Here is a 14,756-nt window from a genome sequence, read left to right as displayed (position 1 = left end):
CAAGGTTTTAAGTGGGTTTTCTCATTAAGGTATGGGCTGCCAATTTTCCAGTATTTTGGGTGTTTTATTTTGAGTAATTGTAGAGAATTAAATTGGGGTTTTAGGGCCATTTCGGGTTTTAAGTTGGATTTTCAATTGGGAGCGAATTATTGTCGTTGTTTTGGGACAATTTCATTTCTAGAAATTTCAATTTATGCGTAGGACTGAGAAATTGACTGGGCCTTGTTGAAGTCAGCTTTATTTAGCTATTTTGGGCTTTGAAACAGCCACCTTGGGCAATGAATTTTGTGATTTCGGACCCCCACTGATATTCTATAATTTTAGAGTACTCATGACAATTTGTTGAGTGAGTGATCGATAATAGTTATAGTGATTGTGGTTGGGTTAAGCCGGGAAACGTTAGGGGCGATTGGGGAAGTGTTATTGGTCGATTCGTGTAGATCGTAACCAATCGCATAGGAACGAAGTCGAGCGGGACGTTAGACTTTACGCACACATCCTTTAGAGGTCGTAAAACCGAGACTAATCTATATTTTGTTGTTTAATTATAGGCGAGACGACCGGGGTTCGCGACGATCCGGCGGACGATCGACATTAGATTTTCTCACTGTGAGTGGACTAACTTTTAATCTTTTTTGAAATATTTTATATGTTGATGATTAAATTCCATTACTTAGCTATATTGAGTTTGAATTTAAGCTAAAGGATTTTAAGTCAAAAATTTGTTTTTTAAATTCTCTTTCCTAAATTTAAAATTGATATTTATGGTTTTTACATTTCAAGGTTGCATGGATTTATGAATTTAGATATTTTGAGTTGAACAAATGTATATTCGATGAGTTTGGTTTTGTTAAGAAGAGTTTTGGAAGAAAAAAATGAAAGGATTGAGATTTGAATCATGTGTTTATGAGTTATCGTTTTTTTTCAAACCACCTTTGCAGTACCCTCCAGGTTATCAGATTTAATAGGTCTTTGGGACCCATCACGATGCACATATAGGCTTTGGGCCGTGTGTCGGGATGCTTCGCCCTTTGGGGGCCGCTCTGCGTGCATGTATGACAGATTATTTATGGCTCTGCATGCGTATGACAGATCCTCGGCTCTGCGCATGTATGACAGATTTTATGGGTATCTGACTGGTGTGTGTTTTCAACTGTTAAGTATTTTAAGTGATGAGTTTATGGCAGCAAAAGGTTTTTAAGTAAGACGGTTTCAGTTGAACAGTTTATTGATTTTCAATATGTTGAGAATGTTTGAGAAGAAAGTTTCCAGCTCAAGTTATTTATTTATAAATTGACAATATCGATTTCAGTTTGAGAACTTGGACTTTCAAAGCTCTGGATTTTATTATTTCACTGAGAAATGGTTTTAAAAAAACTGGGGGATTTCAAAGGACATTCTAAGATTTTAGAGTTAAACGTGTGAAAAAGGGGTTTTCTGAAAAGATATTAAATCTTTGATTTTCATTTTCATTTGATTGTCCACTCACTGAGCCTATCTCACCGTTTTCTTGTTTTGTCTTAAATTGTCCCCCAGGTAGTAGCATTGGTGGAGGTCGAGCCAAACGCGTCGAGGCAAATTACATCCATTTTCTGCCCCCGGATCTTGTAGGGATTCATTTCCATTTTAGAAGTTCCTATCCTTAAATGTAATAATTGCTGTAATAGGATTAGTAGCTCTGATAACCACTCTACAAATTTTAAGTTGGATTTCTGTGAAATTGTTGGGTCTGAGACCCTATTTGGTTGTGGTAGAGGTGGTTGCTGTATAGAAGTGCTTTTTAACAGGTTTGAAATTTCTGGGTTAGTCCATTTTCAGGGGAAGTTCTGCCGAATTTTCGGTAGGATTTTTCTTGAATTTGGATTCCCGCAGGACCCCTCCGGGTTTCTGGGTGAAACTCGGGGGCGGTCCTGTCACTTCTGTATGGTAGAATGTTGTTTTATGCTTGAGCTTGCTTTTTGACTGTTCTCTTTCACCACTATTTACTAATCTAGTATCTTGTTATTTTGTGGTTTGTATTTCATGAAAATAATTAATATTTGGGGTTTATACTAATAAAAATTAGGAACTTGAACTTTCTGATTTCTAGTTATGGATTATGATTTTATTATTTATGCAAAAAAGAGAGAAGTTTATATAATTAATTTGATTTTTTTCGGTGTTGTTGCACTGTGAACAGTTGAGACAATCAGAGTCATCAGACAACTCAGACAAGTATTTTGATAATAGGGGCATAGGGCGTTAAAAAAAAGCCTATTTTGGACTGAAAAAAATTATGAACCTAAAGGCAGGGAGGTAGAGACCTCGAAATAAAGTCTCATGCCTTCCGGCCCTTCCCCAGCTTACAAACTAAAAGGTAAAGTTCCCTTGCTCTCCGTCCCGCTAAGTCATCAGGACACGTTTCAACTTGAAAGCTTACCGGCAGGAATGGATCTCCCTCTCACCGGCGACAAGAAGAGGCCGAGCAGAAGCTCAAGAGCTCCGGCCACAGTGCACGCTCTCGACCACGACATCCTTTGCATCATCTTCTCTCTCCTCGACTTCTTCGACCTCATACGTTGTTCCGTCGTATGCAAAACCTGGTACTCCTCTACTCTCTCAAGTATCTTTTCTTGTTGTTTTCGTCATTTTGAAGCTAAATGTGAAATGGGTTTTTGTTATTTTCAATGAAGGAGTAAGATTATCAACAAGTCTAAGTTGCTTGAAGCGCTTTACTACAAGCAGTGGCAGATGGGGCTTGTGGGTTCTGGGAATAGCTCTAGTAGCGGTCCAGAAAAAGCTTTGAAGGTTTATTTGGAGGAGTTGGCTCTGGAGCGTCACAGGCTGGCGTTGCAGGAAGACCGGATTAATGTTGATCAGTGGATGGGTCACTCTGTTGGGTACTGCCTTTGTCCTTCTTACAATCCACCTTTCTTCTTTTACTTTTGTGGGGTGATGGAATTGTTGTGATTCATGTAACGTTTTGAATTCCTGTGTGTCTTTACATTTTCTTAAACTCTTGTGTTAAATGTAAGTAGCCCAAGTAATGCATGGGAAGTGAATATGTCATATTCAAAACAAGGGACATGACATATTCTATAGAATCAATTGAGGACTCCCGCAAACTCGGTATTCGTGGATAGACCAAGTTTGAAGGTAATGACTAGAACTGTTGCCTGTGAAGCCACGATTAGAAATGTTGCCTCTGAAGCCCTTTAGTAAAGAAATCAGTTGTCTCATCAACTGATGGGGCAAATTGAATGGCTGTCAGAGAGGTGACTCGCTCTAGAAGGAAATGGTAGTCAAGCTTGGTGTGCTTAGTGTGAACATAAAAATGCAGGGTAGATGCCATATAAGTAGTGTTGAGACTATCACAATAGAGGGTGGTAGGTATTGAGATCGGATGATGAATCTCATGGTGAAGATGAGAAATCCATATTGTTTCATCAGAAATATAAGAGAGATACTTAGATAGTTAGATTCAACACTGAAGCGAGAAACAGTGGAAATCCAAGAGATAATATCTCGAATAGAACATGCAGAGTCTTGAAGTTGAACGTCAGGAGTAGATGCATTTGACAACAACAAGGTGAGTAGTACATGGTGGGTAGAATTGAGCAACATAATGCACGACATAGGGAATATCCAGTTGAGTGAGAATCAAACAATGCAAGGAGCCAATGGGCTGACAGTAATCTCTGGTATTAGAGAGAGGAATGGATTACCATCAAGACTCAAGAGCATATAATGCGACTTTGCATGGAACAGAGTATTGCATGACTTGTACTCAATCATGGTGCCACGACGAGATCAAGAGTATACTTTGTCTAAGATAGATGGAGACCAGGTCGTAAAGTTGATACATTGAGGCCAAATAAATAGTGAAGAGGGTTGAGATCCTTGTTCTCAAACTGTTTTCCAAGGGGTTGAGTCATATCCGTTTCTTGAAAATACCATATAGAAAGACATTCTTTACATCCAATTGGAGTGACCAACTAGTAGAGACGACAAGACAACGTACAGTACTACAATGTGTATGGTGGTAAGTATGACTAGGACCCTGAATGTCTCATAATAGTCTAGGCCATTCCGTTGGTGAAACCCTTTGGCTATAGGTGGGCTTTGTGATGTTCAATAAACTCTTTTGCTAACCGTTTGATTTAGAAAACCCGTTTTCAACTGACGGTCTTTTGTTGTGAAGATGGAAGAACCAAGGTCCAAGTCTGATTTTTTTTTAAGAAGAATATTAAACTCATTAGTCACAACAGCTCATCATTTTGGTTAACGAACAACTTGAGAGTAACATGTGGGTTCTTCTTTAGAAGTGGAAAGCTAAGCAACATAAGAGAGGGTGTGGGTAACGGGCTGTACCAGTGAGGGGTCATCAATTCCATCACAGTCTAGTACTCTAGTCACCATGGATGAGGCCGAAAAGTTGAGACTGCTCAGGTGATGAACTGGGCAGCAGATGTGGAAGCTGGAGAACTTGAAACATGGAGCCTGCACAGTAATGCCGTTTTGTTCAGGAGTGTGGGGACAAGACATGTGGTGAGGAATACCAAGGGAGTCGTGCGATTCAGAGAAAGAGGTGATTAACTTATTCAATGGCTCCACCACTTTGAAGGAATTTTAGGCTGCAACACGCTCGAGGCATCATCACTATTTATTATGATTATAACCAATATCAAACTCAAAATTTCACAATTTCACTGCCCTTGCAGCCATCACTGTCACCATGTCCACCACTAGCTTTGGGCCACTAGCACCATTTTGCGGTGGGGACCTTCACTACATGCCATTTCCTCAGCTACCATTTTGCGAACATTTTATGTTAAGTTTACATAAAAGAAATCACTTGCTCATGAGGATGGAGCTATGTGAGGTTTTCCACTTAAGTGGGGTTTGGGCAGATATGTGTTTTTTTGTTTTGTTTTTGGTAACGAATATGTGGTTTTTTCACTTCAGTGGAGTTTGGTTAGATCTCATCTTAAATTCACTAGTTGATGCAAAAATATGAACTTTGTGACGTTTTCATCTAAATCTTAATGCTTGAAAAACCTCAGGAGATATTTCATGCCTCATATTTCGATTTTAATCACATTTTTTATTATAATTTCTCTAAAGTTGTAAATATTTGGTATCACAAAATTCTGAACCTGAGGCATTAAACAAATTCTAAAGTTACACATCTGGTTTATGTTTGGCTGTGTGCGTCTAAGCAGGCACATATGAGGATGATACCATTTTTCTAACCTTGCTTTCTATTAGGGTTGATCAGTGTCGAAAGAAGATGGCGCTGCTTCTTACTGGCGTCGGTGATAAAGTAATTTCCCTTGCACATAACTTACAAAGCTAGCATCTATATATATATATATATATATATGTATGTGTTATATGTAACTATATTCTAATGGCATGTTTACTAATCCGTAATCGGGTTAGGAGGAATTAAATTGATGAGGAATTGGATTGAGGAGGAATTGAATTCCTATTGAAGCTGTTTACTAAACTATATGGAATCAGAGTAGGAATGATATCATGTGGGCATTTGATTACTAAAATGCCCTTGTTCTAAATAAATTATTTTATATGCTAGTTAATAATGTGAGGGTATAATAGGAAAAAAAAATAAGGAATTGAATTCCTCCAAAATAAGGAATCAGAATACCACTCCCCACCCAAGAATCCAATTCCTCCAAAATAAGGAATTGAATTCCTGATATCATGTGGGCCCCACTTGTTAGTAAACACAGGAGTGATCCATAATCGAAATCCAACTCCTTATTTTGGAGGAATTGGATTCCAATTACGGATTAGTAAACATGCCATAAGTTCCATAGCTTATTTATTATCTAAAAGCACAAGAAATCATGATCCCGATCTACACGAGAATTAAGGAGGGAGCATTACATTATTGTACTTCAATCATATGTTCCTACATCACAGTTCCTTCCTCAATTTTTTTCTGTGGTGATTTTCAACTATATACTATGATTCTGTATTGTTTTTGAGGTAAGAAGTAAGTATACTACAAGTGATTATTAGATTTTGGATATGCTCAAGAAGTATGGAGTTGTTAAAATAGGATGTAAAATGAAAGTATTGGTATATAACCTACATATGCTTACTTTGTTCCTTTGTAGAAGTACCCCCTACTTGGCTGGAACCTGGTTTGAGGATCATATTAACAAACGTCATATCCAAACTAGATGAGCTTGGCTCAACTTGCATGTAGATTGACCATTCCCACTTTATAGCAACTCTCACCCTTTTACCACCTAAGCCAAGGCTTCTAGGGCTTTGTTGCCTATGCACTTCTTCATGTGGTACCTTTTAACAAACTATATTGCTTGTGAGAACAGATTTTGGCTTTTGTAGGATCAACAGGCCCTTTTTTTTTTCGCTGGGCTGACTCTTTTCTCCTCTTGATAGCTTTTAGCACTAAACTCCAGAACTTATGAAATGTCATTAGTTTTGTGGTAGTCCTCTCATGAGATGTCTTTCTGTCCTCTGACTTTTGGTATGCAATGATGCTAGGTTATGCGTCTTTGGTCATTGGAAAGCTATAAATGTGTGGGAGAATATCCCATTCCAGACAAGGTCCCTTTAGTTGACTTTGATTTTGATGAGAGCAAGGTAACTTGAACTACTGCTTTTTGGTTTTCCATTTATGCGAGACTTGAATAAAATGCTATCAACCATTTAATAGACCAACAGATCCATCTGTGACTTATTCTGGATATATCATTGACTTAATGTCCAGATTGTGAAGCAAGACTGTAACATGTTGTTTGCTAGATCACATCTTCTTGTTAAGGATTGGAATATTGAACAGATCCGTGCAAGTGTATCATTAACATTGATTATATGACAGAGCATGTATGGGTTATTAAAATATGCTATTGAACTTACTGCATTCTTCTAGGTTCCTTCGAAATGCAAATGGCATATATCATGTTCGCATTCCCTTTTCTATTTTCCCCTTTGCTAGTTTAGATTGATATGGATGACTCATCATGGTCAAATTATTTGACCTTTGATCCTCAGTATGAATGTGCTTAGCCACTACATTTAATTAATTTATACTTATTAAAAGCGTGTTGTTTTCTTTTATTGAAGGGAATTTTCTGGTATCTATACAAGTCTTATTTTTCTGTAGATTGTTGGTCTGCTTGGCACTCGTATATGCATATGGAGGCGGAATGGGATAGGAAGAGTATTCCCCTCTCATGAGGGCACCTTTCCAAAGGGTTTATGCATGCGGTATGTGTATAAAATCATAAATATTTTGCTTATATTTTGTTGTAAATGTAATTGGGAAAATGTATTGCTTCATGAGTATTATATGCATGGTAAATACTAATAACATAAATTTGGAAATTTTATTATTTAGTTTCTTTCACCATATGGTTGAGCAGGGGCTTGTCTGAATAGTTTACTTTTGAGCTTCTATTAATGGTTGTTCATAAAATCTCTCATTTTGATTGATTATATCCTACTTTATGTTTATAAATGTTACCACTATTTTTGCTTTTAGACTTAAACGGCGTACATGATGGTTTCTCTTGCTGAAGGCCTTTCAAAATTGAAGATTCTCTTCTCTTTACTTGATTTACACTGTTTTACGATAGAGTGCTATATATTTTGGAGGTTTGCTTTTGGTATGTACAAATGTTACCTCCTGCTCTGAATGTAGTTACTGCGATCCTGAGGCTGTGGTTGGATGTGAGGATGGGACAGTTCGTGTATTTGACATGTACCGTAGAGAATGTTCTCAAATCATTAGGTAAGCGTTGCAAGAAATATATTTTCTAAATTGGTGTTTATAATTGTTCTTTTCCCTGTAAGAAATAGACTGGACGTGACTTGTGATTATAAGGTTACAGAATACGGCTTAAGATGATACTTTTTCCACTTTTAGACAAGAATTTAATTTCAAGAGACAGATAAATTCTTGCCTGTAAAAGGGAAAAGTGTATATGTGTTAGAATAAACTTCCTGTCTGGCATTAAGTCCCGTGTGTTGCTGTAATATGCATCTACATACTGCTCAATGGTTTATGGACTTCATGTTATATTCTTTTGATTCCTGATTGCAGAATGCATGATGGGCCAGTAACATGCTTAAGTGTGAGTGATGATCAATTGATTCTTAGCGGGTCTTCTCTTGGTAGTATCACAATATCTGGACTTTTATCTGATCCGCCGGTAGAGAAGTTAAGATCAAGAAATAACACAGGTTAAGTTGTATGCCTGCTCTATCAAGAACTTTGGGAGTACAATTGGATTCTAACTATGTTATCTTATATCTACCATTTTCGGAAATATTTGTTCCTTTGTATGCCCTCAGCGTTCACAGTAATTTTGTCTTCTGTCTGGAGTTGAGTTTTTGTTTAGTTATTGGTTTCTCCTCATTCTGTAATACCATGTATACATATTTATGTAAATGTATGAAAATGCAAAGAAGAGCCTTATGTTGCCAGTTGTGATATTTTTAGCCTCCACTCCTGGTGTTTCCTTCAGCCATTTGGACACCTTTTATACGGTAACACTTGTGGCTTAGTGATGCAGTCATGCAGGACAAGGAGAGAAGTAGAGACAGAGAGATTTATGTTGCCAGTAGTGATATTTTTAGTCTCCACTTCTGGTGTTTCCTTCAGCCATTTGGACACCATTTATCCTTGGTAACACTCATGGCTTAGTGATGCAGGAGGAGAAGTAGAGGAAAAATAGAGAGAGAGAGAGAGAGAGAGAGAGAGAGAAAAAAAAACTTATGTTGCCCGTTGTGATATGTTTAGCCTCCACTCCTGGTGTTTCTTTCAGCCATTTGGACACCTTTTGTCCTTCTTGGTAACACTCATGGCTTAATGATACTGAACAAGGAGAGAAGCACAGAGAGAGAAAGAGAGAGATATAGAGAAAACAAAGAGAATAGGGAGATTAGGATAAACTCATATTTTACAATAAGGCCTACTTATATTCGCAATCCCCTAATAATCAAATATCTAAAATACTCTACGAAAATATTGAAATAACTTTAAAATTAAAATTCTAAAGTATTAATTTGTTATAAAAAGAGCTAACTAATTCATTAACAACTGCATTCCAGTTCTAGGCTTCTAGCTTTAACTAATAAGAACTAAATAAATTGGAACTAATTTCTAAGCTTGTACCAATTCTAAGTATATTCTTTTTGCATCCTTCATCACCAAGTCTAGCATATCATGATTCATTGTGTACCGCACAACTCATTTCATTGTAGATACTGACATGGAGCATAAAATTGCACACAAAGAGTGTTCTCTGTTCATATTGATCATGTTTTGAGTATTTCTTGGAGATTATCTTTTACCACAGAGCCAAGACTCATTTAAATGCCTTTGTGGGGATCCCTGAATGCTCTTTAGAGATTGACTCCCCAAAGCTGCAAATGGGGTCAACTAGAAGCCATAATTGTGCTGTATCATATTTGTTTGTTATTTATGCCTGATGGCCTGATAACTGATGGATGTATTCTTATTTTTGTGCTCTTCTGTCCTTGGTTGTTTTTGCCCTTCTGTCCTTGTTGAATGAATTATATTCATGTGAAATAGAAATGAAAGAGATTTCATTCCACTATTGCAGTTTTTTGGAAATTTTGGTACTTATTATGATATATCATATATGTTTAGTGACATACTTATAGCCTCTTTCTTTAGAGTGGGTGTTATATTCATGAGAGAATAAATATAGTTTCAATTTTTCATGACAGGCATAGGGACTTTGTGTTTCAACCCGTGCTCTCACCTACTATTTTCTGGATCAACTGCTGGATATGCATGTTGTTGGGACCTTAGGTATGGAATATGACTTCAAATGCTATTTTAAGAATTTTAACTTGCCTGGCTAAACCCATTTTGTACTTCAGCTTTTAATTTCTGATGCAAGTCTATATTTATCATATGCACCTTATTACAATTTTACATACAAGGTTTGCATTATTTCAAATCAGCTGAAGATTATATCAATAGTAGATAGTGTTAAATGCAAGTAGTTACCGACTTATCCCTTCTACATAATGATAATTGCTTGAAGATGAAAACTTCAATAAAAAGCGATGATGAAATAGCACGTGGATCCTCATTTCTAAAGGAAGGCAATGATTGAGATATTAGGCCTGTTCTCATTTCTAAACAGAGGTTTAAATATCATAAATGTAGTCTGAAAAGTTAAAAAAAAAAAAAAAGGATCAGCTGACTCTCGTCAGTTTTAGTTGGTTCTGCCCTTGGAATTTTGGTTTTTGAACAGTGACAGATCCTGTAATAATAGTTGACTGACCTTGGTCCATTATATAATTCAGGACAATGAGATCTCTATGGGAAACACGAGTGAGTCCAAATGTTATATATTCATTGCAACACCTGAGAAATGATTCATCAACTTTGGCTGTTGGTGGAATAGATGGCGTGCTACGTCTACTGAATCAGAACACAGGTGAAGTAATATCAAGATGTGTTTTGGAAGGCAACTTACCAAGTTCAAGTTCTCATCAAAACACAGTTGGGAGTGGGACTGCCCAAAGAATGAAAGCAAGAAGGCTTTCAGAAGACACCCCCATTGACAGCATCCCCCGAAGCAGTCGACCTCCAATTACATGCTTGGCGGTTGGGATGAAGAAGGTTATCACCACACACAATAATAAGTATATCAGTGTGTGGAAATTCAACTGACTGGGAGGTCACTCCTTTTGTTGGTATATTGATCTTGACTGAGAGGTTACTCCTTTGCTAGGATATGTATGATCTTTATGATACATGTGTCCGTATGAAATATATCGTTGTTTGTATTCAAATACACTCAGTTTCCTCTTGCGTATCTTCAAGAGCTCCTTTCCCTTCTTTCAGATTCTTACTTAAGCATATGATTCTTGGATACCAAATAAATAAATAAATATATATATATATATCAGAAAATATTATTGATCAATAATGAAATAATGAATATCATAGCTCATGTGGATTGTTTATTTGAATGAGAACAAACGGGAAACTCTTGTACATGAAATGGTACGTATGAACGCAACTCAATTACTGCATGGATCAACGTTCCAATAGGAATGAGGCAAACCACAGTCAGTATCAGTAACCATTAATCCCTTCAATTATTGAAACCCACTTTTTTTTAATTGTTCTGGTAGGTCTGCTAGTAACTTTGAGAAACAGTTTTATAAGAGCTTTAGATTAATCAAATGACACTTAATTTGTCGGGTTTATATTATGTTTTTAACACTAAACTCTAAACGAGAATATATTATGTTTTTAACACTAAACTCTAAACGAGAAGTGGGCTCACTTTAAAATGTTTGAACTCTTGACACAACAGTTAGTTTGTTATAAGTTATAACTCACAATTACATAAAAAAAATTATCATTTCTATAGTCTTTTTCTTTGTTGGAAATATTTTTTACATGTCTTCTAAAATATTTTTTTGGCCGTTCTTGTAAAATATTAATACAGCAATAGAAGATCCGACAAAAAAAAATTAATTACTCTTTTGCCACCCAATTTTAAGCGAAATCTCACTTCATCGCCTGAGAGTTTTTTTTGTCAACCTTAGGTCCTTAACCACATGAAATTTATTCCGGTGTCTCAATTTATTTGATTCCCTTAGTTCCGTTAATGAGTCTGTCAATTTGATCTACGTGATGCTTACTTGGCACTTGTGAGACTTATTGGGGACGATAGTCAATAGAATAGAAGGTTGAAAAATGTATGCCCATATCTAAACTCATTACGAGGCCCATGATTCAGCCCAATTCCACACACCCAAACCCAATATTATTAAAAATCCAGAACCCCACTTCTCGACCTCGCACCGTAGGTCCGTAACAACTAACAACACAACAGTCTCTCTTCCTCAAAATCAAATCTCCCGCACCAAAACCCTAACCCTAGAAACCCCAGACCTTCACAAAAAATGGTGTGCATACGCAAGGCCACCATAGACGACCTCCTGGCCATGCAAGCCTGCAACCTCTTCTGCCTCCCGGAGAACTACCAGATGAAGTACTACCTCTACCACATCCTCTCATGGCCGCAGCTACTCTACGTCGCCGAAGACTACAACGGCCGCATCGTCGGCTACGTCTTGGCCAAGATGGAGGAGGAGAGCAACGAGTGCCATGGCCACATAACCTCGCTAGCCGTGCTCCGAACCCACCGCAAACTGGGCCTCGCCACCAAGCTCATGAGCGCGGCCCAGAACGCCATGGAACAGGTGTTCGCGGCCGAGTACGTGTCGCTCCACGTGAGGAAGAGCAATCGGGCGGCTTTCAATTTGTATACGGAGACTTTGGGGTATAAGATTCATGATGTGGAAGCGAAGTACTATGCGGATGGAGAGGATGCTTATGATATGAGGAAGGAGTTGAAGGGGAAGAAAGCACATGGGGGGCATGTTCATGCGCATCATGGGCATGGCCATCATCACCACCATCACCACCATCATGAACATGGTGGTGGGTGTTGCTCGGGGGAGGCAAAAGCGGAGAAGCCCGAAGCGAAGGGCGGGTCGAAGGCCAATGCCAAGGCAGAGACAAAAGCAGGATGAGAGTGAGAGAGGTAAATTTGGTGCTGTGGAAAACTGTATTTTTTTTATCTTACTTTATCTATGGTTTTGATTTGTAGTGTTTGTACTGTTTTGTTGGGTTGTATTGGAGAATTAATACATCTGAGGATTGGGAATTTTCATGGTATTGCTATTAAGTTGATGATGTTTAAATACTTGCTCTGATTTAGGTCGTTTATGTTGTACTTTTTTGTTTATTTGCTGTTAAATTAAACTTAATTGTGCCTGAGTCTTCTTTTTTATGTCTTTTGGTATTAGTTTTTCTGATAATTTAGTTTAATAATCAGTTGTTGAATCAAATGTGCATTGATAAGAGATTTATATTTTTCATTTGGTGTTTGTTCTGTTTGATGATGTGTGGACATGCTTTCAACACTTAAGTACTAAATTATTATTTTTTTTTCAATAGTACTGAATTATTTACGAAACAGAAACTGTGAGTTATACTGAAATAGAATAGGAAAAATGGCCAGATTACTTATTCTTTTCTTTTGGTAATTTAGACGATCCCATGCTCCCACAAGGTATTCAACCTAGGATCTTGCGCTTGAGCCTTGTTCTAAGGGAGAGGAGCCTAAAGGCACTCTTCTGGCTGGGTTACTTACTACTCTTATGCTTTGTGTATATATTTAAGTAGGATTGTTCAAGTGACTACTTTTTCGTAAGAGCAGCACATCCCTAGTCATAGGAGAGATGGGTTTCTTTGGTGCATGTTCTTTTTCTCCATCCTATATACAAGCGATAATGATATATTGAGAATGACCAACAGTAGCAATTTTAAGGGGTGAGGTTGTCTCTGAAGTTAAATAACTTGATTGTTTTAGTTATTCTGCTTTGCATGGCTGTTTGATTGGAGACCATTTATTTTACTCATTGCCAGTGCTTTTAATTATAAGTAGGCAGCAGTGAAAATTTTCTGTTTTTGGGAATTGCTCTTTGTAACAAGTTCCTTTCTTTAGTGCTTTTAATTTCTTTTGTTTGTTCTTCAATGTTTGGAGTTTTAAGCTGTTTTGAAACATGAGTTGCGCTTGAACAAAGTTGAAAATTGGGACTTGTCGTGGTGTTCAGTAGTTAATTAAGTACATTAACAATTAGCATGCTGGTACACTGCAGGTGGTGAGTCTCTTTTGGGAATTCCAAGGTGTTTACTTACATAGTGTATTCCAATTATTTTGCATCATTGAACAGAAGACTAAGGATCCAGCAAAAGTATGGGGGAAATGCATAGGTGTTGACCTAAGGGATTTAGTTTGAGGGCCATTGGATTTAACGAAAGGTTTGAAATCAATAACATTGAAGTAAATCTAATCCTTTGATGTATTGCCCCTCAAATTATGTCCCTCAGGTGAATATTTATGGGGGGAATAAATAACTTTGATGAAATATAGTAATGATGAAAATTCAGTAGGAAAGGGCATGGAAGCTTATATCTATGCACGGAACAGAGCTTTGAGATGCAAAGGAGTGTGCAAATATATCAAATAAAAGCTGAGATGTCTTGAGTTTTTTGTTGAACTGACGATCCATACAGGGTTTATATGGCTGGAATACTTCTGAAATGACCCAATATGAAGTTGCTAGTCAATTTCTTACATTATTTAGGATGATCTAGAAGGTTTAATTTCCATGCTAAATTATAAGCTTCTTTTCTTCAAAGAGAGTTTGAAAATGCTGAAAAATTATTATGTTGTATTTTGAAAAGTCAGCCTTGGTAGGGATGTAAATTGGGTTAAGTTATTCTTGGATGAAGGTTTAGGATTAGTGATTTTGGTAATTATGTATTTGCCTTCCGCAAGCAGTATAGGTTTCCCTCTTTGTTTCCACATTTTTGTTTTGTTTACTAAATTATGTTTGTGAAGATTTTCATATACCTTTCTAATATAACTTATTGGGGATTCAATCTATTCCAAGTAGCTTGTGGATTGCAGACTTTGTTATGTAGAGTAGCAAACTGAATAAGAAAGCCATGCTTTTAAATTTTCAGCCTTGCCCTGGCCTTTATTATTCTCTGCTACTTCTAGCCATTGGATTCTCATCGCCAACTGTCTTTTCACAACATGTGTGAGATGGATTTGTATAATTATGCATTGGCAGTAGGGATTTTCATAGTTGTTTTAAGAAACCGGCTAAAATTGCAGGGATCGGCTCTGCCCCAGGTTGGGTCGCCGCAA

General features: G+C 37.3%; 2 protein-coding genes across 3 annotated transcripts; both read left to right on the top strand.

Annotated features, from left to right (window-relative positions):
• Positions 1–2,275: 2,275 nt before the first annotated feature.
• LOC147295923 (F-box family protein with WD40/YVTN repeat doamin) lies at positions 2,276–10,898 on the top strand. Of its 2 annotated transcripts, XM_086232123.1 has the most exons (9): positions 2,276–2,582; positions 2,673–2,879; positions 5,248–5,302; positions 6,517–6,615; positions 7,139–7,242; positions 7,676–7,765; positions 8,078–8,217; positions 9,730–9,814; positions 10,318–10,896. In XM_086232123.1, the coding sequence occupies exons 1-9, from the start codon at positions 2,320–2,322 to the stop codon at positions 10,685–10,687; spliced, it is 1,413 nt and encodes a 470-aa protein (XP_086088249.1). In that variant the 5' UTR covers positions 2,276–2,319; the 3' UTR covers positions 10,688–10,896. The 2 variants fall into 2 exon arrangements, with proteins under 2 accessions (XP_086088249.1, XP_086088250.1); XM_086232124.1 differs by lacking the exon at positions 6,517–6,615 and having other exon boundaries at positions 10,318–10,898.
• A 948-nt stretch (positions 10,899–11,846) lies between these two features.
• Positions 11,847–14,100, top strand: LOC147295922 (Acyl-CoA N-acyltransferases (NAT) superfamily protein). The gene is made up of 2 exons (XM_086232628.1): positions 11,847–12,578; positions 13,699–14,100. Exon 1 carries the CDS (start codon positions 11,935–11,937, stop codon positions 12,565–12,567), a length of 633 nt encoding a protein of 210 aa, XP_086088754.1. The 5' UTR covers positions 11,847–11,934; the 3' UTR covers positions 12,568–12,578; positions 13,699–14,100.
• Positions 14,101–14,756: the final 656 nt, after the last annotated feature.

The sequence above is a fragment of the Dryas octopetala genome, chromosome 2, assembly GCF_963921425.1.
Source record: "Dryas octopetala chromosome 2, drDryOcto1.1, whole genome shotgun sequence".
NCBI lineage: Eukaryota > Viridiplantae > Streptophyta > Magnoliopsida > Rosales > Rosaceae > Dryas > Dryas octopetala.
The sequence above is the reverse complement of the archived record's forward strand: the minus strand, read 5'-3'. Positions and strand labels throughout refer to the sequence as shown.